Below are 25,110 nucleotides of genomic sequence, written 5' to 3'. Positions count from 1 at the left end.
ATCACTCCGCTTCTGGTAGATTTGTTTAATGGGGTTATGTGTACAGGATCAACACCCGCCTCTTGGAAAGAAACAAATATAGCAATCTTTCATAAAAAGGGGAAACCAGCGGAAAAGACAGGGTCCTACCGACCCATTTCACTAATAAATTCCAATACTAAGCTTTATTCTAAAATTCTGGCAAAGAGGTTGGGTAGTGTCATTGGCGGTCTAGTATCCCCATGGCAACATGGGTTTGTCCCTGGTCGGGGTACAACGGATCATACCTGTAGGGCAATATCTTTGTTTGATGCCCAGGCTGCCGTGGGGGGGATGTCGCTATGAAGGCGTTTGATCGTGTGGACTGGTGCTTTCTCTGGGCTATTTTAGAGGCGAGGGGATTTGGTCCCAATATTATAGGGGCCCTTAAAGCCATGTATGTAGAACCAACAGCTAAGGTAACAGCAATGGGCGAGAAATCAGGGGTTATACATATAAAAAGAGGGACTCAGCAAGGCTGTCCCTGTTCCCCTATTCTATTTGCGCTGTATATTGACCCCCTTATACAGTGTATTCTTGATTGCCCAGAGATAGCTCCAGTGATATGCAATGGTTATTCAAGTAAAATACTGGCCTACGTTGACGATCTTGCAGTGTTAACAAATAATCCACAACTAACTCTTCCTATTCTAATTCAGATGGCTAAACTGTTTGGGGAAGAGTCAGGCTATCTTCTAAATGAAACAAAAACGCAGGTTATTTGTTCCAAAAATATAGCCAAAACTGACTATAGATTTGTCGACTCTGCCATATATTTAGGGGTAAAAATTAATGCCAATGTTGAGAAAATTGTAAGCGAGAATTATCTGCCACTTATTAAGGATATTGAGAAGGAATTAAAAAGAATAGATGTGCTATACCTCTCATTAATAGGAAGGGTAAATGCAGTTAAAATGTCTATGTTCCCTAGAGTTCTCTACTTATTTCGGGCCATCCCTTTAGCAATAGAGGACAGGATCATGAAACAACTTGAATCTATGTTTATCAGATTTATATGGCAATATGGTAGGGTAAAGCGATCTACAAACTTAATGGCACTGCCCAGAGAAAGGGGTGGGATGGGATTGCCAAATTTAAAGTTATATAATTGGGCCTGCTTGCTAACCCAAATGACTACTCTATTTCAATCTACATCTGTATCTGATATAACACCTGGGTTTGTAGATCAACAATGTCCGCCCCAGATATATAGGATGCTATTGGGTAAAAAGACTATAAATGTATTTCAGTGTGAATTGGAACGAAGCTTTTATAAAAAACAAGATTGAAGACACTGATTGGCGCATGGAAGGCTTGGAAAGCAATTATGAAAATGTTTAATATCCTGAAAATAAATTCCTATCTGCAACTGTATAACTCATCTCTCTTTCCTCAACTAAAAAATGATAATAATTTGCTGATGTGGAAAAGGCTGGGGCTTAGATCCTTGGGAGATGTAATGGAAGAAGGTGAAATTCTGGGGTTCGAAATGTTGCAGGAAAGATTTGGTATTCCAGACAGTCAATGGCTGGTTTATGGTCAAGTTACCAGGGCAATTAAGGCAGTCAGGCCACAGATTTCACATACAGCAGATTTTCCACTGATTGAGTTATTAAATAGAGGTTGTAGGAAGATTAAGATCTTATATAATTGCTTATTGGACCAAATCCCGGATGATATTGAGAAGGTTGAGTCTAACTGGGCGACAAAATGAGGAGATTCTGATGTCGATCTGGATCTTGCTCTTGTATTGAATAAAAAAATATTCCGGGCATCAAACCGTTGCGCACAACACTACAAGACTATTTTTAATCTTTACCATACACCCGCAAAGATATTTGCCTGGGGTCTAAGCGAAAATGATAAGTGTCCCAGATGCAATAAAAGTCAGGCTGACATCATACATATGTTTTCTTCGTGCAAACAGTTGGAAAATGTTAAAAAATGAAATAATGAAATTTATGGAGGGGCTGCTAGGTCAGTCCATCGACCTATCCCCTACCTTAATTTTACTGGGTACGGACTCTAAGTTGGGTTTAGGCAAGGCTGAAAGAGATCTAATGTTTTTATCTGTTGCTGTACTTAGAATTTTAATTTCTGCAGCATGGAAAGATACGAACCCTCCATCCTTTCAAATGTGGCTCTCGAGATTTCTAGGAATTCTTAACTTAGAATCCTGCCTCTATGAATATAAAGGCATGAGGCAGCGTAAGGAGGGTATACGCCTATGGGCTCCTGTAACTAATTGGAGAACAGATAGAAATGGATAAAAAAGAATTGTTAGTCTCTAATTAATTGAAACTGATTTCTAACCCCACTTATCTATTTATTTTTTTCTTGTTCCCGCTAACAAGATGTAATTAAAAATGTATGTAAATATATCAAATATTTATCAAATTCTTATCATGTATGTAATAATTGTTGAAATTTGTCCATTTATGTACCATCTTTATCAAAAAATAAAAAAAATTAAAAAAAGCATTTTGCTCCACACAAACTGATTCACAGACTTTAGTAAACTGTTAGATTCATTATAGTCAGAGAAAATTCGGAGGCTGACAACTTTCCTGAAGGCTTCAAAGTCCTTCTAGGCTTTCAATATGATTTCTGCTTTTCTTATAGCTAGGATTCCCCTGTAGGCCCATCTAGCAGTGAGGATTTCATCCTTAGAATATCAACATTTACTACTGGGCTGCTTTAAGATTTTTATGAGCAGCTGTGCCCACATGATTAAACCAGCCTTGCGGCGGCTTGCTTTTCAGCAATGTATGTACAACTAACATGGAAGAGGTGGAAGGGCACATTGAGTATAACGCAACTAGGACAATCCGACGATCTTCAGTTTTGATTGTGCTTACTATAATTGCATGCATATTACCTCTTATAAGCTCATGAATGGATTGTTCATTATTAACTTTCTCCCACTTAATTCTGACCCCCTTTCAAATGATCAAATCTCAGCCTGATATTAAGTTGAGGCTCAAATGTCTAATGATTGCTAGCACAACTAGGAATTATATTACAGTCTATAAATAAGGGTACACAGTCCAAGGGCAATAACATAAAATCAATGGTACTACAATTTTTATTTCTCTTGTGTCGGGTGGAGTAAATTTGTGTTTGGGAGCCTATAATCACAGGCAAAGATAAATGTCTTAGACAATAAAATCCTTTTTAGGGCATCCCCATATGGGGCGTGCCTAAAGTCCATCATCTTTTTTCCCTGTGTGTCCAATAAACCACATACTAAGGCGTTACATAATTTACGTAAGCTTATGTTTAAATCTCCATCCCATAAAAACAGAACTTCTTTTTTTGCTTATCCTGCAATTTAGCCGGCTGAACATCCAGGTATCAATTACCTGGGAATACCTGACATCAAAAATGTTGTAGTAAAAATTAATCATTATCAGCAGTTTGTAAGAACTGGTACATTGGACTTGATATCAAATGTGGTCAGCTTAACAGAAATTAAAGTAGCTAGGCCTCCTTTAGGTCTGCCCACAGTTGATGAAGTTGCTGGAGAAAAAAATGAATAATATACATTTATGTAAAAATTATCTGTGTCCCATATCTTTTGACAGAAAATTACACCATAGGGCTTGATTTAGATCTTGGCAGAATTGGTACTACCATCGCTTTTTCGGCACCCACCATCTTGGTAGTCTGCCCACCCGGTTTAGATGTCGACGATGCCATTGATGAGACTGCCATGGTCCCGCCTACTGTGCCAGGATTTCTGGACCATGTCTACAGTGGCAGAGGCCAAAACGGCTGGCAGCAGGACTCTAGGAAAGATTACCACTGAGCTGATCATGAAGTGCTTTCCCTCCGGACAAACTGTGATGGGAAGACCTCCAACTTCAAGGGGGCGGAATGGTAGGAATTTAGGCAATAATGTACCTATTTCCTGCTCCAAACTTCCTTTTCCTTCTTCTATGACTTTGTTTTGGTCCCCCTTTTGCTGCATCAACACCACCAAGATGCCAAAGAAGTCAGTTGTCGCTGGGATCAAAGATAAGCTACTTAAACGTTACTCCTATGTATTGTATGAGGGGTCATTCAGCAGTGAGTAAATGTTTTGTGAGCAGCATTCAAAATGTGACACAAATGGCCATACCACATTGCCTGCATAAGCAGTGCCTGCTAACATGACACATGTATTTTGTTCCATAAATAAGTTGTACTTACCGGTCTTCACTGCACCAGGAACTCACTCTGCCAAGAAGCTGCCTCTCGTACACTGCCAGCCCTACCGGAACATCTAAATAGGCTCGGGCAAATACCACTGGTCTGGCAGCGATGGAGTAGTTGAACCAGCAGAGAAGGCCAACGTCATAGACTTCTGCATCTAGCCGCAACATCTAAATACGGCGGGCAGACCACCATCAGCTTGATCGAGTACTTGGGACTGCCACTGCGACAAACTGAGAGTAAGAACACCAAGATCTAAATCGGGCCCATAGTCATTCATAAAAGGTAATAAAACTGGATTCTACAGATTTGATCAGTTTCCTCTGACTTTTCATGAAAACACCCTAATACTATAGTGTGTAACAGTACTGATAGGGATTGATGTGGCAGTAGAAGTAAGAGTAGGAACTTATGCGTTGGACTCATCAGGCAATTCGCCTTGGATTTCCATATCGTACATAGAATGGGAGATAGCAATATAAGCCAGTCAGTACAGGTCCTCCACTGAAGTGGGAGCTTTGTAATTGTTCATTGTCTCTATCTTGCATACAGTTCAGGAATTAGGTTCATTAGATGCATCAGCAGTGAGGTGAGATACAGTGGTTATGACTCCTAATTTATAAAAATAATCTCATGGCTGGGCTTTCATGGAGCGGGTGTTGAAGACCAGCAGATGAAGATGCTGATGTATAACTAATGCCATTTAGAGACTTTAAAAATGTATTATCATGCAGTCCCCTGGTGATTTCTACGCATATTTGCCAATCTAAGTGGGACTTCTGACACAGAGAATTTTTGTAGATAAATCATACGTGCACTCCGATATGCTGATTTATTTTTCAATGGAAAGTGTTCTTCTCTCTCTGACTGTGCTTGGATGGGAACATTCTCCTGAACTATAACATATAGAGTGCTTTCTGGGTAGAGCTGGAGGTAGGCATCAGTAAATGGATTAATGGTTCTTTTATCATATCTGGATTTTGAGTGTTTATCTGGTGGAGTTCAGACACTCAAGACAACATGTTGATTACTTCTCACAAATGGAAAATTCAGGGTGTATTCCCCTTGATGATTCTCAGGTCCAATTGGCTTGGTTAGCTCCTGATTGTCAGAATGCTAGGGCTGGGTAGGAAGACTCTCTTGGGGCTTATTGGTGTGAAAGCTAGGTACTTTATATTAATTTCGTTGTATCGTCCATTAGTTAGATTTTTTCCATGCTATTCAGAGAGCCTTAAAACTTGTTGAGGCTTCTTGCCAAGGCCAAGAATGGTAGTCCAGCTTAGCCTCATCTGGGATTGAACAGGCACAGACAAGCCCGCTTTTGCCCCTGTGTTCACACGGGCATATCCTGGGGCACTCCTATGCCACAGGTTTCTTTGTGCAGTTTTATGCTCCTGCCGGGCGCAAATGAAGTGAATCCAGCCTCCTTGAAGGCAGCAGGATTGTGCGCACTGGAGTCCTTGCTCTCCTCAAGTCAACTTACGCATATAACATATAATAATATACATTTGAATCTATAAGTATTAAAACACGTAAAATAAGAAATACACTATATGTAAATACTGTTGGAATGTGGTTTATTAGTGGGTGTAGGCAGTAGCTTCCACTATTAATAAGAACAAAATTACAATATAAGGTCCAGTCAAGGTCTCAATAAAACATTCCCTTTCTCACCCTTTGGTAGCTGGCAGCGAGCAGGCAGGCTTAACTTAGGAGACAGGTGTGTCCAGGATTTAAGAACACCAATAGATTAAATAAGTAAGACACAACACAGAATAAAAATCCAACACTGATTTAAAAAAATAGGAAATATTTTTATGATTCAAATGACACAAAAATGACAAAAATCCAGTATAGGAACCAGAGATAGCAATTTAAACAGATTAAAAGTCAAACCAGTGCTTAGAAGCAAATAGCTCTTAAACAGTTATAAAGCAAGCAAGATGGTGGATTGAGATGGCCAGCTCGGAGCACAGCTAAGCGGTGGATCCAGCCATGTTAACGCTACAGACACTTTTTGAAGTTTCCTGCCATGCCGACTAGCGGGGTGTGCTGCTGACTACCTTGAGATGTGTGGCAGCTCTTTCAAGGTGCAATAGCGGGCTTGAAACTGGACGTGGGGGCCGTTCGGGAGCCGACTCAGGCGGTTGCTCTACTCTGTGCAGCTGACCTCGTCAGGTCCGAGCTGCTGGTTCACGCTCGGCTGGTCGAGCCTGAAGGCTGCCTACGGAGGTTCCGGGTCTATCCCTGCAGTAGCAGTGCGTGCAATGGCGCTGAAAAATGTACTGAGGAGCACCCAAGCGGTGAGAACAGCTGGTACAAGTAGGATAGCCGAAGGAAATGCCCCTGAGGGTTTTGAATTGGCGGACTCCTGTAGCGATAAAACCAGAGCTGAGAGAAAGGGATCAACAATTGGTAAGCCGCTCTTACACTTACCGTTGCTTACTAAAGTAGCAGAGTCCTTTGTCTGTAGTACACAAAATTGGGGTGCATTACAGGAGTGCCCAGAGGAGACAATGCCCTTCAAGTGTCAGCCCCTGACTTATCCTGCTTCATTGTAGCTACCATTAAAAGAAACGACAACGCGGATGCTACAGTTTCAGCCTCTAAAGGAGGACCGGGGATAGAGGCTGATTTAGTTGCTGAGGGTTTAACTAATGGATTGGTGTTACCCTTTGACCCTATTTCTCACATAGAGTCCCCGAAAATACAGGTACAAGAAGAGAAGTTTCTGGGAGGAAGCCCAAATGTTCCTACAATAGAGAACTCTTCGCCAACTTTAAATAGTACTGCAGTATTGGCATCGGCATTGGCCTCAAAAGACTTCTGTGCTAAGTTGATTTTGAGAGAAGATGAAATAATAGGTGAAATAACGGAAGAAGTCACGGATACGGAAAATATGGTGGGGGTAGATACGAATGAAGAATATGAAGATTACTTGTATTTTACAGGCAATACACCTTTGGGCACAATTAAACCTGCTGGTATAAAGAAAGGAAGATGCAAGTCTAAAAATAGGGCGAAAAAGATAACTAGCAAACCCAAATTATCAGCTTCGATGGAAAGAATCATCACAGAAAATAGTCCATTGCGGAAATGGGTACAGGCGAAAGGGGGCGTAAAATCTATGGCCTTATGACTGTCTGGAAATAGTCCTACTTAAGTAGGTTTAGTACCTGATAAAACGGAGAAACTGATAAAATGGATAAATCAGACAAAATTCCCTTCAAGCCTTTTATAAAAACACAAGAGGTGGGCCAATCTGCTGTATCAGACTCTACAGTGACCTGTATCCCAGCCCCAGTTGTTGGTACGATTTCTGCCTCGACCCCGACCCCATCTCCTGTTTCAGAGATAATGCCAATTCCTGTCTCAACACAGTCGGCAACAGTAACAACAGTTTTAAGTACATCTCCTGTGCCTATTATCAAGACTCTTGATAACGGAATTAGTAACCCATCTCACTCATCCTTAGCTACTTTACAGCCCAGTACGACTTTGGCAGCGTGTAGCCAAGAGGAGCTTCCATCATCACTTAGCCTGATTCAGCGATTGCTTAGTGAGTAAAGGCAAGAGGCCCAAGAACATTACCAGCAGATGCGAGAAGACAATACCAAAATGCAGTCTTTGCTACAGGAGGTGGCAGGTAAACTGGGCTGTATGTCTCATGAGATTGAAGAGTTACAGCAAAGAGTTGTTGATACCGAAGAAAAATCAATTTATACAGAAGCTATTGTGAACAGACACGAGGCCCAGATTGGGATTATGCAGGCCAAACTTGAGGACATGGAAAATCGGCAAGGCAAACAGAACCTCAGACTGTTTGGGATCGCGGAAGGGGTTGAAGGAGCTGATCCAAGGGCGTATATCGTACAGCTACTCCAGAAGGCATTTCCTGATCTTTCCGATTGCCATTGGGACTCGCAGATACAACGGGCCCATAGGCTACCATTGATACAAAGAAACAAGGGGGGTCAATACCCTCGTCCATTTTTGATTAATATAGGAAACATTTTATTGCGACAAGCTATCTCACTAAAAGCAAGACCTAACACTACAGTCTCAACAGACTCTGTTACCTTTTTTGTGAGATCAGATCTAAGCAAAGCCACAATGGAGAGGCAGTAGACACTACGCCAATTTATTGATCCGATAAAAGCCCTCGGCGGACAAGTCTTTTTACAGGAACCAGCAAGATTACAAATTTTCAAGAATGGACGTACTTATTTTTTCTCGGATGAGAAAGAAACTGAACAAGCTGTAACTAAGTGGCAAAGGGAAGCAGCGGATAAGAGGGTGACATAAAACATAAAATAATATTAATAACTATACTTACTATGTAAATTGCGTGGAACAGGCCAGAAAGATGTTTGGATATTTAATACTCATTAACCAACTGTCATGATATGATAAATAACATTTACTGTGAAGATTTTGAAAACTGGTCAGAAATGTATTTGGATAATTGACTTTGATGATTTAAATCATAAAAATGCAGGGTTTTTTTTGAGCTCCCAATTATATATATATATATATTTTTTTTTTCCTTCTTATTCTCCTCTTGTTACTGCTCATTTCCCTATTTTTTTTCTCTTTATCTTTTTAAGAAGTTTAAAGTATGAGACTGTAGTGCATATATACTTTTTTTCTTCTCTCTTTCTCTGGTCTAGTAAGGTCTGGTAGGGCAATATTGGTAATCCGGGAGTAGCATGGGCACTGGCTGGATCCCCGCAGCTTGACTCTGCTTGTTTGCTCCAACAGCGGCAGCCGGGTCAAATGGGGAGGCCTCCTCTGAGGGTTAAGGGTGGTTTTTTGGGGAGTGGTTCACGTGAGGGTAGAGGGTGGGTTATGGTGAAGGGGGAGAAATCGGGGTCAAAAAGGCATCATGAGGATAATTAATCTAGAGATGATGCTTAGCAAGGTTTATTTGTTTGAATTTTTTAAAGATGGGAATCCAATTTATGTAAGATGTATCAATTGAAATGTTTGGCATGGAATGTGGCAGGTTTGAATAGCAGGAACCAAAGAAGATTAGTGCTTGAAGAGTTAAAAATGTATAATCCACATATAGCCTGAAATTCTGAGACTCACATTGCATATAAAGTCCGAAACTTACGTAAACAATTGGGGTATGATGTTCTGGTGTGCACTGATTTAAATACTTCAATACGGGGGGTAGCTATTTTAAAACAAAGGCAATTTAGAGCAGAAATTGGTAAAACTTCTGTTGATACAGCAGGCAGATGGGCCATACCCAGCTGACACTCGAAGGCTGTAAATATACCTTTTGTGGCATTTACGCCTCAAATATAGATGAGCCAAAAATTGTGGATCAAGTTAACATGGAGCTGCTAGGTTGGGAGGGGGAACATATAGTAATTGGGGATTTTAATTGTATTATGAACTATAGCATTGATACTACCAGACAGGGGTTGTTTCAGCGAATTTGGAAGACGCGCGCCGCTATTTTGGATCTTGCCCGTATCCATGCCATAAAAGATGCATGGCGGTATTTATACCCAAATATAGCTGGCTATACTTACTATTCTGCCGCACACAAACTATGTTCGCGCATAGATATGGCCTGGGTATCGGACAGGATTCTTGAATCAAGTACTATGGTGAACTGTCCGAGAGTCACCTCGGATCATAATCCTATTTTCTTGTCTTTTAATGTAGCAGCAAAGAGACAAAGTCCTAGGTCGTTCTCATTTCCTAGATATCTATTTCTAAAAGCAGATTTCATAAGACAATTAAAAAATCATCTGAAAGAATTTATTAGTATAAACACTGATTCGACTTCACCACTAATAGTCTGGGATGCTTGCAAAGCCAGCATATGGGGGTTTGCACAACAATTTATATGGAGACAGAATAAGGAGCGTAAATTTCAAGATGAGAAAATTATCGCTGATATAACATCGATTGGGAATCAATTAGCTGATGCATTACTCTCCGGGTCGGTAAAAGTAGAAGAATTAGGTCATAATCTAATAGAATTAAAATCTGCTCTTAGAAATACTTTTAGGGAGAAAAGTATTGCTAAATTAAAAAAATATCAACTATCACAGTGTGAAAGTGGTGATAAGATAGGCAAGATATTGGCTTATAAGTTTGCCAAAGATAGGGCCAAAACTACTATTAAAGAAATTAAGGGGGCTAATAATCAGTTATATAATCATCCCAAACTGATTCTGCAACAATTTGCTAAGTATTATCAAGAACTTTATACTCCTGAAAAACAGACAGTTAAAGAAGAAATACAAAGATACATACCTATAAGCAGCGACGGCTCGTGGAGGGAGTTACGGTGGGGCAGGAGGGTGGGGAGGGGGAGGGGCAGGGTGGAGGTTGCTAAAAACCGGCATATGGATAATTGCAGGTAAGTAAACAATTTAATTAATAAAACGAATTTCGTAGCTCGCACTGCATTGCATTTTGCGATGCAAGGCGCACTACGAAATTCGTTTTATTAATTAAATTGTTTACTTACCTGCAATTATCCATATGCCGGTTTTTAGCAACCTCCACCCTGCCCCTCCCCCTCCCCACCCTCCTGCCCCACCGTAACTCCCTCCACGAGCCGTCGCTGCCTATAAGTAAAATCAATAGCATGGGGGATGAACACTCTGACTCATTAATGGATGATATTACAGGAACAGAAATTAGACTCGCTATTAACTCTTTGCCATCTGGCAAAGCGACAGGGGAAGATGCGATCCCCATGGAATTATATAAAAATTGCATGGAAGAACTGGTCTCACTATTTTCCCAGGTTATTCATTCTATTTGGGTAGGGAAAAAAGCCCCTAAATCTTGGAATTCTACACAAATCATCTTTTTCTTGAAAAAAAATAAATCAACCGATGAATGTGGGTGTTACAGACCCATTTCACTTATAAATAATGATGCCAAAATATTTGCTAAGATTTTAGCAACTCGGCTGGCACCAATAATACCCCGATTGGTATCACCTCAACAACACAGGTTTATCACAAAGAGGGACACTACAGCTCACATTAACATGGCTGTGACCGCGTTCGATGTGGCTCAGGTTGAGTCAACCCCGCTCTGTATGTTATTATTAGATGCAGAGAAGGCATTCGACCGAGTGGGGTGGAACTTTCTCTGGGCTACATTGTCGGCATTCTGTATCAAAGGCCAATTTTTGAACTGGATTCAGGCCTTGTATGACAATCCGACCGCCAAAATTCACTATTTAGGGAAGTGCTCCCCTATTTTTCCAATACAACGAGGTACAAGACAAGGGTGCCCCCTCTCACCCTTGCTATTCGCCCTAATAATGGAACCATTTCTATCAGCTTTGCAGAATCAACCTCAAATAACCCCTTTTGTATTTGGTTCAAACTCACTTAAAATAACTGCTTACGCGGACGACATTGCAATATATTCTGCAGAGGTGTCTGAAGCTATGAAGGGTATTATACTGGAAGCAAAAAAATTTGGAGCGGTCTCCGGATACAGGCTTAACACCAACAACACCTAAATTATTATGAACTATAAGTCTCAGACTCCTATACAAGGAGCATGCGAGGCTGCCACCTACTTAGGGGTTAAAATCTCAGCTAAACTGAATGAAATATCTGCTTTAAATTATGAGACATTATTAAAAGAAACCGCCACCTCACTTAAAAAATGGCACAAAGTGCCCTTAAGTATTATCGGTCGAATAAACTTGGTCAATATGAAGATCCTGCCTAAATATCTTTATTTATTTTGTTCCATCCCTTTACGGCGGGATATTCTTTATTTTAAATGCTTAGACGGGATCCTTAGTAGTTATATCTGGGGATATAGAAAAAAAGCTCGCCGAGCTATTGCTTTATTAAAACTTCCATTCCATCAGGGTGGTCTTGACTTCCCAGATGTTAAGCTATACTTTTGGTCAACTTTCTTGAGTCGTTTTCGCAGTTTGTTGAATCCCACTAATAGGTTTTTTTTCATAAATTTATGCTGGGGGAGGATTCCAATATGTTTTTTATAGACTTAATGACCCAAATTATTTTAAGCGGGTGAAATTAAAGACGGCGCGGGACACTATAAGTATTTGACGTGCTCTTGTCACTAAACGCAAAACTTCTCTGTATCACTGTAGAGCTCTCTTGTGGGGTAATCCTGGCTTTCCTGAAATCTTCCATGTTCAAGCCGGTAAACACCTATCCTGTTTGGGTATAAAAACGCTAGGAGATTTGTATGATCATAATGACTTTATGACATTTGAAAAACTGAAGGATTGTCACAACCTCACCGAAGAGGCTCGGTTTAAGTATTATCAGATTCTGGATTACTTTGTACGTAAGTTAAGCCTTATGACTATCTTTGATTCTGATATATGGAACTGTATATATGCAGAAAAAGACAAGTCATTGTTCAGCATAGGGTATAAAACTCTTAATGGCTTCAAGAATGATGACTGCTTAAAGTTAGCAGAGAAGTGGAGTAGGAAATTGGATATTGTTGTGCCGCCAAATATAATATATACAGCCCTTAACAGTATAAGCCGTTCTGTGCACTCTTCTTGTTTTAGGCTACAACAGTATAAAACTATATGCCAGCTATATTACACACCAGAAAGAATATCGAAGTGGGCATCCAACAACAGTAATAATGATCGTACTAAGTGCCCAAAATACGACCAAAGGGCAGCAGACTTGAATCATATGTTTTTACATGCCCAGGGTTAACTGAATTTTGGGAGGGAGTTACTAAAGTTCTCTCTCAGAAATTTGCACGTCCAATCATACTCACAGCTTTAGATGTGTTGGTGGGCGAGTTTAGTGGGACCCGGAGTCAGGCTGATTTAAGGATTATTTTAATTACTTGTGCCAAACTAACAATAGCACGGGTTTGGATACAACAAAGCCCACCGACAGTTTTGGAGTGGTGGAGGTTAGTCAAGGATACATATGATATGCAATACACCCTGGCACAAACAAGGGGAATTCAATCAATGCTGAAATTGGACAAAATCTGGGGATCAATAATATAAACTCTCTTTTCCCTTCTGTTCCCATATTTGTTATCCGTTATTATATATATATATATTTTTAACCCTGCTAACTCTCTTTTATTAATGAGTATCTGATTATTTGTATGTAACTTTAAACTGTATTTTGTTTTCCCCATGATGTCAATAAATATATTTTAAAAAAAAGAAGCAAATAGCTCTTAAACAGTTATAAAAGGTTGCACTGGACCGGGACAAAGTCCAGAGTCTAGGATATGTAACACTTTTTACACTTACTTCCAGAAGTAATTCTTGATGCAGGAAAGTGGTCTACAGCACCAGCCAAGGTTTCAGAAGCTCTGTTTGCCTCTTGGGGACTGAGACTAGAACTCCCACAATGCATCTGGTCAATCCAGGTAAAATCCAGGTGAAGCTTATCAGCTGGAGTTGTCCTCATTGTTGATGTCGCAGGTAGCTATCCCTACACTTTTCTACCTGTTGCTGATCAAGGAGTCCACTCCTTATCCTTTAGGAAAGTCAAAGTAATTTTTACGAACCCTTATGAGTGCAGCAGGTGTAGTCCTTATGAATGCAGTCTTCTCGTATGAAGGCCAAGGGTCCAGCAGGGCATTCCTTCTTCTCCTGATGTTTCCTTTGGGCCGTTGAGGGTCCATAACATTAATCCAAGGATTCAGAAACTCTGAGGTGGTCCTTGGGATGTTGAGACTACATCTCCCAGAGCGCAACTGGCCAAATCCTTTAAAGTCCAGCTGAAGGTGGTCAGCTGGTTTCGTCTTGTTGAACATGATCCAGGTGGAGTTCTTGTAGCCAGTTGCTTTTAGGGAGTCTACTGCTTCACTTTTCAAAGCAAGGCAAAGTCCTTTAGGGCTGTAGTTCCAAAGTGTGCAGCAAGTGCAGCCAGTTAGAGCAAAATCCTCTTGGTGCAGGTTAGGGTTCCAGGGCTGTTGGGTTTTTAGGGCTGTAATTACAAAGTCTGCAACAGGAACAGTCACTCAGCGTACTACCTTCCTGGTGCAGACCAGGGTTCCAGCAGGGCAGTGTTTCTTCTTCTTATAGTTTCAGGCAGGGATCTGAGTTGATGGGCAACTTTCCCATATTTATCCAGTGTTCCTAGGTGACAAGCAGGGGGCAACTCATGACCAATGGGGTTCCAGTTGACACCCAGAAGTATGTCAACTTCCTCAGAAGTGCGGCATATTCTTGTCCTTTAAAATCCAAAATGGAGACACACTCTCCTGGAGGTTAGGATCTGGCTAAGCCAACCTTCTGGCATAACTAAGTTTCCCTAACACCATCCTTCCAGCAGCACCGGCCGGTGCAGGTAAATGTTGTGGTGCGGGGCTCTGCCTGGGGGGATGTTGACAGACATTGGAATACAAGTTATTAATTTATTTAATTTGCCCTATTCCCTCGTCTGTCGACATCCCCCTGCCCACCCCACCGTGCTTACCTGCACCTGCTGCTACAGCCTTCCAGCCTCTCTGCTAATTCAATTACTGATACTCCTGTCTGGCTAGGGTTGTAGGAATTGGGGGGTGAGCCTGTTTTCTGTCCTGTCATTCCCTCTTTGAAGACTAGTTTGGCTACCCAGCCCACTTCCTGCCTTTTGCTCCGCAGCTTTCACATCTCTTCCCACCAGATGTCCTTTGTCTGTATGCAGGCCATTTCACACTTCATCAGAGTAGTTTGGCTCAGCCTGCCAAAGGCTGCCCAAACAGGAGAGGCTGTCAGAAGGCTGGATTTTATTAAATCAGAAAATAAAGTTCCATAATGTATTTTCTGTGGTAGTTAGCACATTGGTGAGTTGTTGGATTTATTCTAACAACCATCTTCATACTTTAAAATATGTTCTTAGCTCACTTCTATCAGTAGTTGTAATTTATTGAAGTATTACCATGTTAGCCTAAAGAGCCATTGTGCTATAATGGAGAAAAACACAATTAGCAGTTTTTCCCATACCAGGGGACATAAAACATCCTTTATAATGTTCATGCTTACAGTTACAAGGCTCCCCACTACTGGGGCATCTGGAAGACATTAGGTGTGACTTATATGTAAAAATAAGGAAGTCTAAGACTTTGGAAGTTCCTTTAATTCCAAACTCGTGTTTACATATAGTTTAATTTTAAAAGAAGCCTGCTGTGCAGAGCTACCTTTAAAATGACAGCAGGCAACACAGCACTGCCCCCTTAGGGTGCATTAAATCTACTGGGCCTCTAAACCTACATGACCTATACTAGAGTCTTACAGGTGGGTTGTCAGGACCAATTGTAAATATACCTAATTACCAAGTACTTATACCAGAGCACAGGCCTTGGGTCTGGTTAGCAGAACTCAGGGCACAATCAGACTAAAAATCCAGCATCTAATAGTCAAAATGAAGGCAAAAAGTAGAAGGACACTGCAAACAGGTCCTGGTTTCTCACAGATACATGTAAATAACTACAGTAACACATGCACACATTAATATAAGTTCCATAAACTACGCTAAATCAATTCTACTATCTGTAAATCTCAACACTCTACATCTATTTCACTATCAGTAAACATTTACCAAAACATCAAATCATTTTAAAAATTTTAAATTTGTTGGGAATTGTATAAAATGCTTCATGGCACCTAAGGTTTGTTAAAACCAACCACGGCTGCTGAGCCTGTATGCTGGCTGTTAAATGTATTTTAAACATTTATGGGCATATTTAAAAAAAAATGTGCAACACAGCACAACAAACACATTCATGTGCTGGGCAGCACTAGGAGAAGAGACGATGGGACTGTGTCTTCTCCAGCACTGAAGCGAAAATAACTGCATATAACAATAATTAGCTCTTTGAGCTGCTTTGTGTTACTTTGCATCAGGGGCTGTCACACGGGTAGAACATTGGCACACTCATGTAGTCACCTATGGTTTTTGTCAAAAAGCAAGATCTAAGCGTTTGAAATGGCTATATTTATTTTGAAATGTGTATGCCTCTTTTAGGCAGACACAAAATAGCAAAAAAATTGCAATGAATCTTAAAATATATACAACGTTGCATGTATGCTTCAATGTACAACACTTATACAAAATATTAACATATTTTAAGTTACTCCAATTCTCTTATTTCTTATTTGAATGATACAATGATACCTTTTGAGTACAAAATATTTCACACTGTGTTAAAATGTGAACATGCTGCTCTAGGCAGTCAGTTTGTGGGTTAGATCTACTGAAAAGAGCAGCAGCACAATTTTAGTAGATACTATGGTGACCGGCTCTCTCATTTTATCGTGATACAGCACAGCAAAGTGGTGATTCATAAATTAAGTTTTGACCCAGGAGTGTTAGCGTGGTAATGTTCAAGTACCACACAATTGACATCCCTTTGGTTCAGAGTATCACACAGTATCTCAAAGTGCTATTTGAATTCATTGTTGAATTTACCAGTGAAGTAAATTTTATCTAAGTAAAACCAAGGTTGTATTTACAATTTGATGAGTTTGCATTACTTGAGATGGCTGGAAAAATAAAAACCTTCTGTCAAAAATCAAAAAAATATAATAAATATTTTTTTAAAAAGAACAAATGATACTCACCAACATCAAACGCAACTTCAGTTCCTGCAAGGTGGAGAAGGACACCCGCAAGAGATAAATTAGACAAATGATTGTTTCATTATCCTGTCAATGTTGTTCACATCACTGTCAGGTGGCCCACTTCTAATGTTGCGTTTCTCTTATATAGGGTAGTCCCACACAACTCTCCGACCTGCCCCTAACATTTGGGGCAGGTAATTGAACAAAAGCCAGCAAATTACTCAACCTCTTTTTCCCTGAAAGTCAACTGCCTCATCCTGTATCTTCTTCTCCCAGACATTATTCACCCAAACTCCCAAAACAACTCCTCCCCCCCATAAATACACACTAATTATATTCTCAAGAACTATACAAACATGTAGCTAACAGGTCACAATAACACTCAGTTCTAACAAAATGATAAGCACAAGCAGACACTCAAAAAATCTCGCAAACACTCAAAAATAGTCGGAGAACACTAAAGCTCTTAGACCTACTACGAAATCTCCAAAAGAAAAAAGTGACCCACCCTTTGTATGATTTTATTCACAAGGAAATAGTGGCCCACTGTTTGAATGATTTTATTCACAATGTAATGACGTATTGTGATATATTTCATGATTTTTTCCTTACAGTGCTATGCAAAATGTAGATATGTCATATTGCAATGAGGTATAATGCACACTAACACAAATAGTCTGCAAAGTCATCCATTTATATTTTGTAATGCTTTTTAAATATAACAATGTAACTTTATAGTTTACATAATAATTCTTATATGTCAGAAATATTCGTTTTTAAAAAAAACATTTTAAAATTAATATTTAAGAAACATTTTTAAGTAATGTTTAATTTAAAAACAAAAAATACTATTATGCCACAAAAAATATTTATTCATGTAAAGTATTTATTATTTACAATACAGTACTTGAAAAGTGGTATTTAATTTCAAGATGTACCTTAAATCTATATAAAAATATGGAGAAACATAACATACGCATTTCTTCTGCTTTCCTTTATGTAGCTTTATCTTGCACAAGACAGTTGGTGTGAGTAATTGGGTTGTTGGTTGAGTGGGGTGTTAACTCTGCTAAAGCTACTGTCACAATCCCTTTCAGGGTGAATAAAAGCCACTAAATTACCTTTTTGTAAATTTTTTTAAATATCCGGTAGCTTGGCACAAAAGCATTCAGGCTTAGTTTAGACAATGTGCAGCACACAAACAGTAATAACATCAATACACAATACAAGAAAAATCTCACACCAATTTAGGGGAAATGGGTACATTTTATTACATTATTTGACACCAAAATAACGAAGTCCAATCTGTAGAACCCAAGTTATGAATTGTTAACATTTAAGGTCAAAACTAGCACCTGAAAAATCAAAGTGACAGCCACAGATATCTAGTCATGCAACACCGGGTCAAAGTCGAAAAATATGGCCAACAAGGAGCAAATGTCTGATACAAAAAGTGGATTGGTTCTGGTCGGCACTTACCTTCGGACTTAGCAGAAATGTCAGCAAAAATCTGTCTAAGAAAGAAAAGTTAAATGGGACAAGACTGCAACTGGTGTTTTCAAGGAGGAACCATCATCATCAGGAAGTTGCTGTAAGAAGTTGCTGTCAAAATTGGCATGTTCAGACTTAGTCGAAGATCTCCAGCAGGACAAGGCTGGAGGCTGTAGCTGATGAGAGTTCCATGAGGCCTGATACCTCTTTTGCAAAGGTCCTCTGAAAATGATTTGCTTCTGTGTAGAAGAACTTAGCGGAAGCTGCCACAGCTATGCACTTTGGGCAGATAGATGAGCTGGTTGGTGCAGATCTGCTCTTGGTTCTTAGAGCAGTCCCAAGTTGGAGTGGCACCATTTGGCAGCTTAGGACTCACTCACGCAGGGTCCAGGTGCAGGATCAAGGTAGTTGGAGCATTTTCTATCCCTAAGGGGCTGATCAATGGGACAGCCAACAGGCCCATGGAATCAATATGGTAGTCCTGGGTTCAAGCAGTGGAACAGGGCTGCAGGAAATAGCCTCTGAAGAGTCAAGGCAGGCTCCAGGAAGCAAATCAGTCCTTCCAGGAGTAGCAAAACAACTGTGTGGAGTACACAGCAACTCACTGCAGCAGGCAGTCCTCTGAGAGTCATTCCACAGGTTCAGAAGCTGAACAGAAGAGTGAGCCAGAGAGTCCTATTTCTTGAAGTATCTAGAGAATTTCCTAGGACGTGCTTCAAGTATCCTGCTTCCCCTGACCTTGCTTCTGGCTGTCTGCATGAACAATGCAGGGGTTCCATTTTTTTTGTGTGAAGGCAGAACAAAGTCTATTTAGTTGCAAGTGGGGCTGTGCCCAGCTTTACCCCTGCATCCTTACAGTTGATGGCCTATCCAGACAATTCCTAATGCCTTTATTGTGTGGCTGTCTGGGAGAAATAAACAAAGTTAAACTGCCAGCTACATACAGTCACATGACCCAGAATAGTTGGGGCAGGAAAATTCCAACTTTCTAAAGGTGGCATTTGCAAAATTGTAACTTAAAAACTGACTTTATCATTAGTGATGATTTTTTATTACAATTTTTCAGACATCAAACATGAAATGCTTATCTGTTTCTAATCAAAGGTTAGCACTTATTGAATGCAATAAGGCAAACTAATGTTATCCTATGGGGGAGGTACCATGCCGCGTTTGATACTGTCGCCCACCATACCTTGCTGCGAGCTTTGAAGAAGGGTGGTGTTGTTGATGGGGCTCTGAAATGGCTGGAATCTTTTCTGACTGAGCGCAGCTTCCAAGTTATGCAAGGGGCCTGCTATTCGAGGAACATCAAGCTGATGCAGGGGGTGCCTCAGGGTCAACCCTGAGTCCTACTTTGTTTAATCTTTATGTCGCCCCCCCCTGGCAAAAGTAGAGGGTAAATATTCAGACTCAGGCCCGGTCTGATGCGGCTGTCAACTTTATTTTGTGCCTGCAAGAACTGGCCCAGTGGATCGCAAGCAACTGTCTGAAGCTCAACGGTACCTAAACCGAGGTACTGATAATAGGGAAGGTTCCATCAGTCTGGTCATCGGCATGGTGGCCTCAGACGCTGGGCCCTACCCCGACACCGTGTAAACAAGCAAAAAACCTTGGTGTATAGGTGGATAACAAACTGTCCTTCGACTATCACATCAGGCGGGTGGCAGGTGCGTGTTTTGGCATCCGACGAGGTCTTTGGAAGACCCTAGATACTCTCCCCATGGCATCCAGAAAGATCATGGTGCACGCCTTGGTGATCTCGCGCCTGGACTACTGCAATCTCCTGTATTTGGACGCAACTGACAAATGCATACGGAGATTGCAGGTTATCCAGAATGCAGCAGCAAGACTTGCTCTTATGTTACCTTGGAGAGAGTCTGCTGAGAAAGCATTTGCCTCCCTTCACTGGCTTCCTATTAGGGAGAGAGTGAAGTTCAAGGCTATGTGTGTGAGCCACCGTACCCTACAGAAAAAGCGTCCTGTGTATTTACACAACCTTCTTACTCCCTATGCTCCTACTTGACTGCTTAGATCAAGTGGGAGAGGGATGGTGCACATCCCTAAGATCAGGAGAGCCGCTCATTTCGATATGTGGCGGCCCGGCTGTGGAGCATCCTTCCTCAGAACCTTAGACTTGAGGAATCCGAATCCATTTTCCGTAAAGGTCTGAAGACCTTTCTATTCCCAGTAGGTTAATCTAGGGTGTCATTTGTTTTTTTTCTGTTGTGGCTTTGGTGCTTAGCTGTTACATCAGTGCGGGGACACACTGGGTCAGTGTAACCAGGCGCTCAAATAACATAACATAACAATAGCGAAAAACAAATTTAGGAGCTTTTCACTGCCAGGACATGTTAAACTGAAAACTACATGTCCAACCTTTGAATTGCAATCCAACCTACCCTGTGGCCTACCTCAGGTCTACCATAGGGGCAACTTATAAGCAATAAAAAGGACATTTCTGGCTTGGCAAGGGGATTATAAAACCAAGTTGAATTGGCGATTTCAAAACTGCATTCACGCTGCAATGACATTCATGGGACATGTTTTAAGGGGCTATTTAAGTCGGAGGCACAATAAGTGCTGTGGGCCCACTAGTAGCAGTTAAGTTACAAGTCCTAGGTATGTGGTATACCAGTTTACTAGGTACTTATAAGTAAATTAAATATACCAAATAAGGTATTGTTAGAAATGGGGTTTCCTGTTGGTTAAGGTATGCACCTAAGCCAGGCAGAACCAACCATTTGAGTCAGGGTGAGGGAGTTACACACCCAAGATAACCCCTGCTCGCCCCCTAGGTAGTGTGGCAGAGCAGTCAGGCTTTTCCCAGAGGCAATGTGTAAAGTGTTTGCACAATACCCACACACACCAGTGACACACTGGGCACACCACAAAAGAGATTCCACACAAGGTTATATAAAAATATCCTTTGTATTATACATGAAAACACATTAGGACCCAATCACATAAATCACCTTGCCACTAGGGGAAATGGTCATTACAATGCATAGATCATACATCACTTTGCCATAGGCCAATTGTTATACACATAACATGTAGTGCACTAAAGTAAATACGTATGAGTTGCACATGTCACACATTAGGAAAATAACACTACCACCAGTACTGTTCATAATATGCAGATCCTGCCATGTGGCAGATACTTATATGAGGTACAAGACCTACCCCCATACGCAGCACCATCCTCGTGCATTAAAAACAGACCCTGATACCTTCAGGGGACACAGCACTTCTGCGCTTCTCTTAGAGGTTGCACAGAATCCTAACAACAGCCTGAGCAGGATTGGGACCTCTGTCTAGGAATGCCACACATCCTGCTCTCTTACGGCAACTTCTCCTGTGCCCACAAAGATGAGTGGCAGCTGCCAACTGGCATGTGGGGGAGCCACCTAGACAAATGTGGTAGGGGCAAGGTCAATCGCGCCAGACATACCCCCACAATGCCAGCAATCTCAAGGCCCCTAACAGTAGGTAAAGCATGCAGCTGCCCACACTGAGGTGGCGCAGCAGTGCGTTACTCCAAGGAAGAGATGGGGAGGACACTCACCTGTCCCCAGTTGGGACCAATAGATCACCTGGTGAGGCCTCTCTGCAGCATGGAGCAGAAGGCGCAAGGGCTTCTCTGCTGCCCCTACAGCGCTGGGATTACGTTGCAACTAGGGCTCTAGGCAGTCACGTTGGTCCTGGCCAGACGGCTACACCCACTATTTACTTTCAGGCCTTCCTTTAGCGTGGTCCTCATGCAGCTTTCTTTCTGTCAGGAGTGGGTGCTGGACGTGGAGCTGGTCTCTGTCATGTCCACTCCCTACTAGCTTCTTTGTCGGGGAGTAAGAGGCGGCACATCCTTCTTCTTCTGCCCACCTACCAGCGGGTCACCAACAGAGGTCCTCTGCTTTTTCTGTAAGTTCTCTGAGCTCCTTTCATTGCCTCCAGCCTTCCTGGCCAATGCTGGGCACAGGGGTCCTCTCAGTAGGAGCTCTACTCGAGCTGGCAATGCACAGTACGGGCCACCTTAGCAGAGCCCCTGCTGACTGTCTCCCTTGGCCCACAGCTCGCTACGTAGTGAGTAAGCTTGGTTTGGGAAATACCGTACATAGGGGCTTCCCAGTAATTTAAAGCCCCAGGTACTTCTCATAATTCAGGAAAACATAGAAACGAACTCCCACACAGGAAAGCACATGGAAGTTCTTCCCACAGTAAGACATAGACTGGCTCTCAGCAAATAAAGCCCTTGAGAACCTTTTAGTAAAGAAAAAGGAGAAAGCCCAATAGAAGACTTTGATGTCCCTGAGTCTTTCAAAACAGGGGGCTAAAACACACAAGCCCTTTTAGTTTTCTTCTCAAGCAGGACACCACAGCAGGGCAGAAAAAGTCAGTCCTTTTCCTACACCATAGACAAAAGCAGCAACTGCAGGCCATTCCACCCCTCACACAGAAAAGCAGCTCTCCTCATAGAGTCCTTTCGCTCTTCTTGACAGGGTCATCTTGTTCCTTGAGGTAATCTAAAGTCCTGGGGTTTTAGGTATAGTACTTATACGCCATTTTGTTATTGTTCTCTTTGTAGTAAGAGTCTCTGAACTCTGTCCAAACCAGTCCTGTCCTCCTTGGTGCTGCATGACCACAAGGGCTGCAGACAGCATTGTGAAAAGGAGATACATTCTATTAAGGTGCAAGTGAAACTCCTCCCACCACTGTGAGTGCAGACCAGGTCTTTTTAGCCCATCTATGAGTCAGGGCCTGGGCACACCTCAACCCCACCAGTGACATTCTAGAATGAATGCATATCCCCAGCTCCTGTCACTCCAACACCAGACACTGAATGCACAAACAGTCGGAGGCACACACAATGGTAAAGTAAGAAAATGCCCACTTTCTAAAAGTGAAAATGCAAAAATGGGAGGACCTTGCTCTGTGTTCTCTTATGCGCCTCTTACTTTAGAGCAACAAACCGACTTTGACCTTTTCTGCTTGGATGGAATTTTTATTAAATAATTCCTTTTTGCCATTTTAACTGTTTTGTTTATCCAAACAATTCAAATGTTTGAAAAACAAGGAGACACTCGTTTTTTCAAAAAACTTGACACCAATACTTTTAACAATTCACAATGGACAATAAATATGAATACACAAAATTACTATATGCACTAATTATACACAAAACGACATTTAACATTTGCATCATAACACACAAAACAATTATAGCAGTCTTTTCGCTATCTTATTTTCTTGAGACCAAACATATGTCTGACACAGGGAAATACTTCGGACTATCTGAGGGGAAATTAACCAATTGCATATGTAGTGTGTGCCCAGGTTTCGTTAAATCCTTGTACTAGGCTCCCTCAGGGGTGTCTCATTTTTAGGAGCGTAGGGTAAACACTCCTACCTTGTGTGCACCACTTTACAGTTTTCTTTGAAAAATATTAGGTCTTACTGTCAGGTGAGCGCCAACGGCTAGTCCCCCAAAAATGTACCCGTGTGATTTTTCTAAACATGGATTGTGACAGTGTTGAGTGTCTCATATCCCTCTTTTCAATTGGCTGTCTCCACACTTGTCACATATGTATAAGACAAAATGCTTGCCACTTCTCCTAATCTCATTAACCATAATTAATTTGTAATACACTTATAAATTTGAGAGTATTCTTCTTTAATTGCAAGTGCATATTAATAAATAGGTATTTTTTTGTTTTATTAAGTTTTCTAATTCCGGGGGTAATTTATCATACACATAGTTATGTTGCTACGTAAATTCATACGTATGTATGAATTTATTGCTGTTATGTAATATAGGTTGTTTATCCCTAAGAACATGATTTGCTCACCATTAGGCTTTGTTATGCGTTATGAATGAATGAATTCGGATTTCTAAAGCGCGGGTAGCTGCCCTGAGGCGTCCAAGCGCTAAGCATATCTCTGAGGTGTGAGTTAGGAGGAGGGCAGATTCGGTACCATGGTTATGTGGTGAACAGGAGCGTTTTCAGCTGTTTGCGAAAAGAGAGAATGTCGGGGTTTGATCTGAGATGCTGGGGTAGGGCGTTCCACTTTTTAGCCACATTGAAGGAGAAAGAGCGGCCTCCGGATCTTGATTTCTTTATTTGCGGTACAATGGCTAGATGTGCAGAAGTGGAACGCAGCTGTCTAGTGGGTAGATAGGGTGTGATGAGAGGGAGGTTGATGGTCGGGCCTTGCGACCAGAAAGTCTGGTGTGCGATGCAGAGTGATTTGAAGTCTACTCTTTCCTTTACGGGGAGCCAGTGCAGTTATGCGTACCACCAATGATGATCTAACTGCAGACAATAATTCTGTTTGTGTTCATGCCCTTGCTGGCAGGGTACTGATTCATTTCAAACAAAAATACTTTAATATTGGGATGCATTCCTTTTACTCTCACCTTTTTTATCTTTTGTCTTTCAGGAACTCGAATTTCAAGACCTTACAGCTGTCCTCCATTGTATTCACTCCTTTATAGCAGCAAAAGTGGCATCAGTGGATCCTGTGTTTGTAGAAAGCCAAAGTATTGCGAAGAAATTTACTAAGACCAAATGAAGATGCTCTTGTGGAGGAATTGAAAAAAACGTATTTTCTTAAAACAATGTATTTCTTTCATTCATAATATTTCAATTCTGAAAGTTTTTCTATGAAATGTATAGCATTCGTGATAAAATAAATATGTAAAAATAATCCTTATTTTTACATTTTCTGTCAAATGATGCCTAATATTCCCTACTTGAACAGGAAATTTGAGTACAATCATTTTTTTTATATATGAAGTAGACATTTCAGTGACCTTCCTCTGGGATCCCAAGTTAATGTACTGTAAG

At 41.1% G+C, this 25,110-nt stretch overlaps 1 protein-coding gene across 1 annotated transcript in view; it reads left to right on the top strand.

The window, feature by feature from the left end:
* The window catches only part of SNTG2 (syntrophin gamma 2), a 1,272,125-nt gene extending 1,247,290 nt beyond the window's left edge, over positions 1-24,835 (top strand). Inside the window, exon 18 of the mRNA XM_086925639.1 lies at positions 24,704-24,835. Coding sequence (XP_086781765.1) covers positions 24,704-24,835 — 132 coding nt within the window. The remainder of the gene's footprint in view (positions 1-24,703) is intronic.
* Positions 24,836-25,110: the final 275 nt, after the last annotated feature.

Source organism: Lissotriton vulgaris, chromosome 6 (genome assembly GCF_964263255.1).
Source record: "Lissotriton vulgaris chromosome 6, aLisVul1.2, whole genome shotgun sequence".
Classification (NCBI taxonomy): Eukaryota; Metazoa; Chordata; class Amphibia; order Caudata; family Salamandridae; genus Lissotriton; species Lissotriton vulgaris.
The sequence above is the reverse complement of the archived record's forward strand: the minus strand, read 5'-3'. Positions and strand labels throughout refer to the sequence as shown.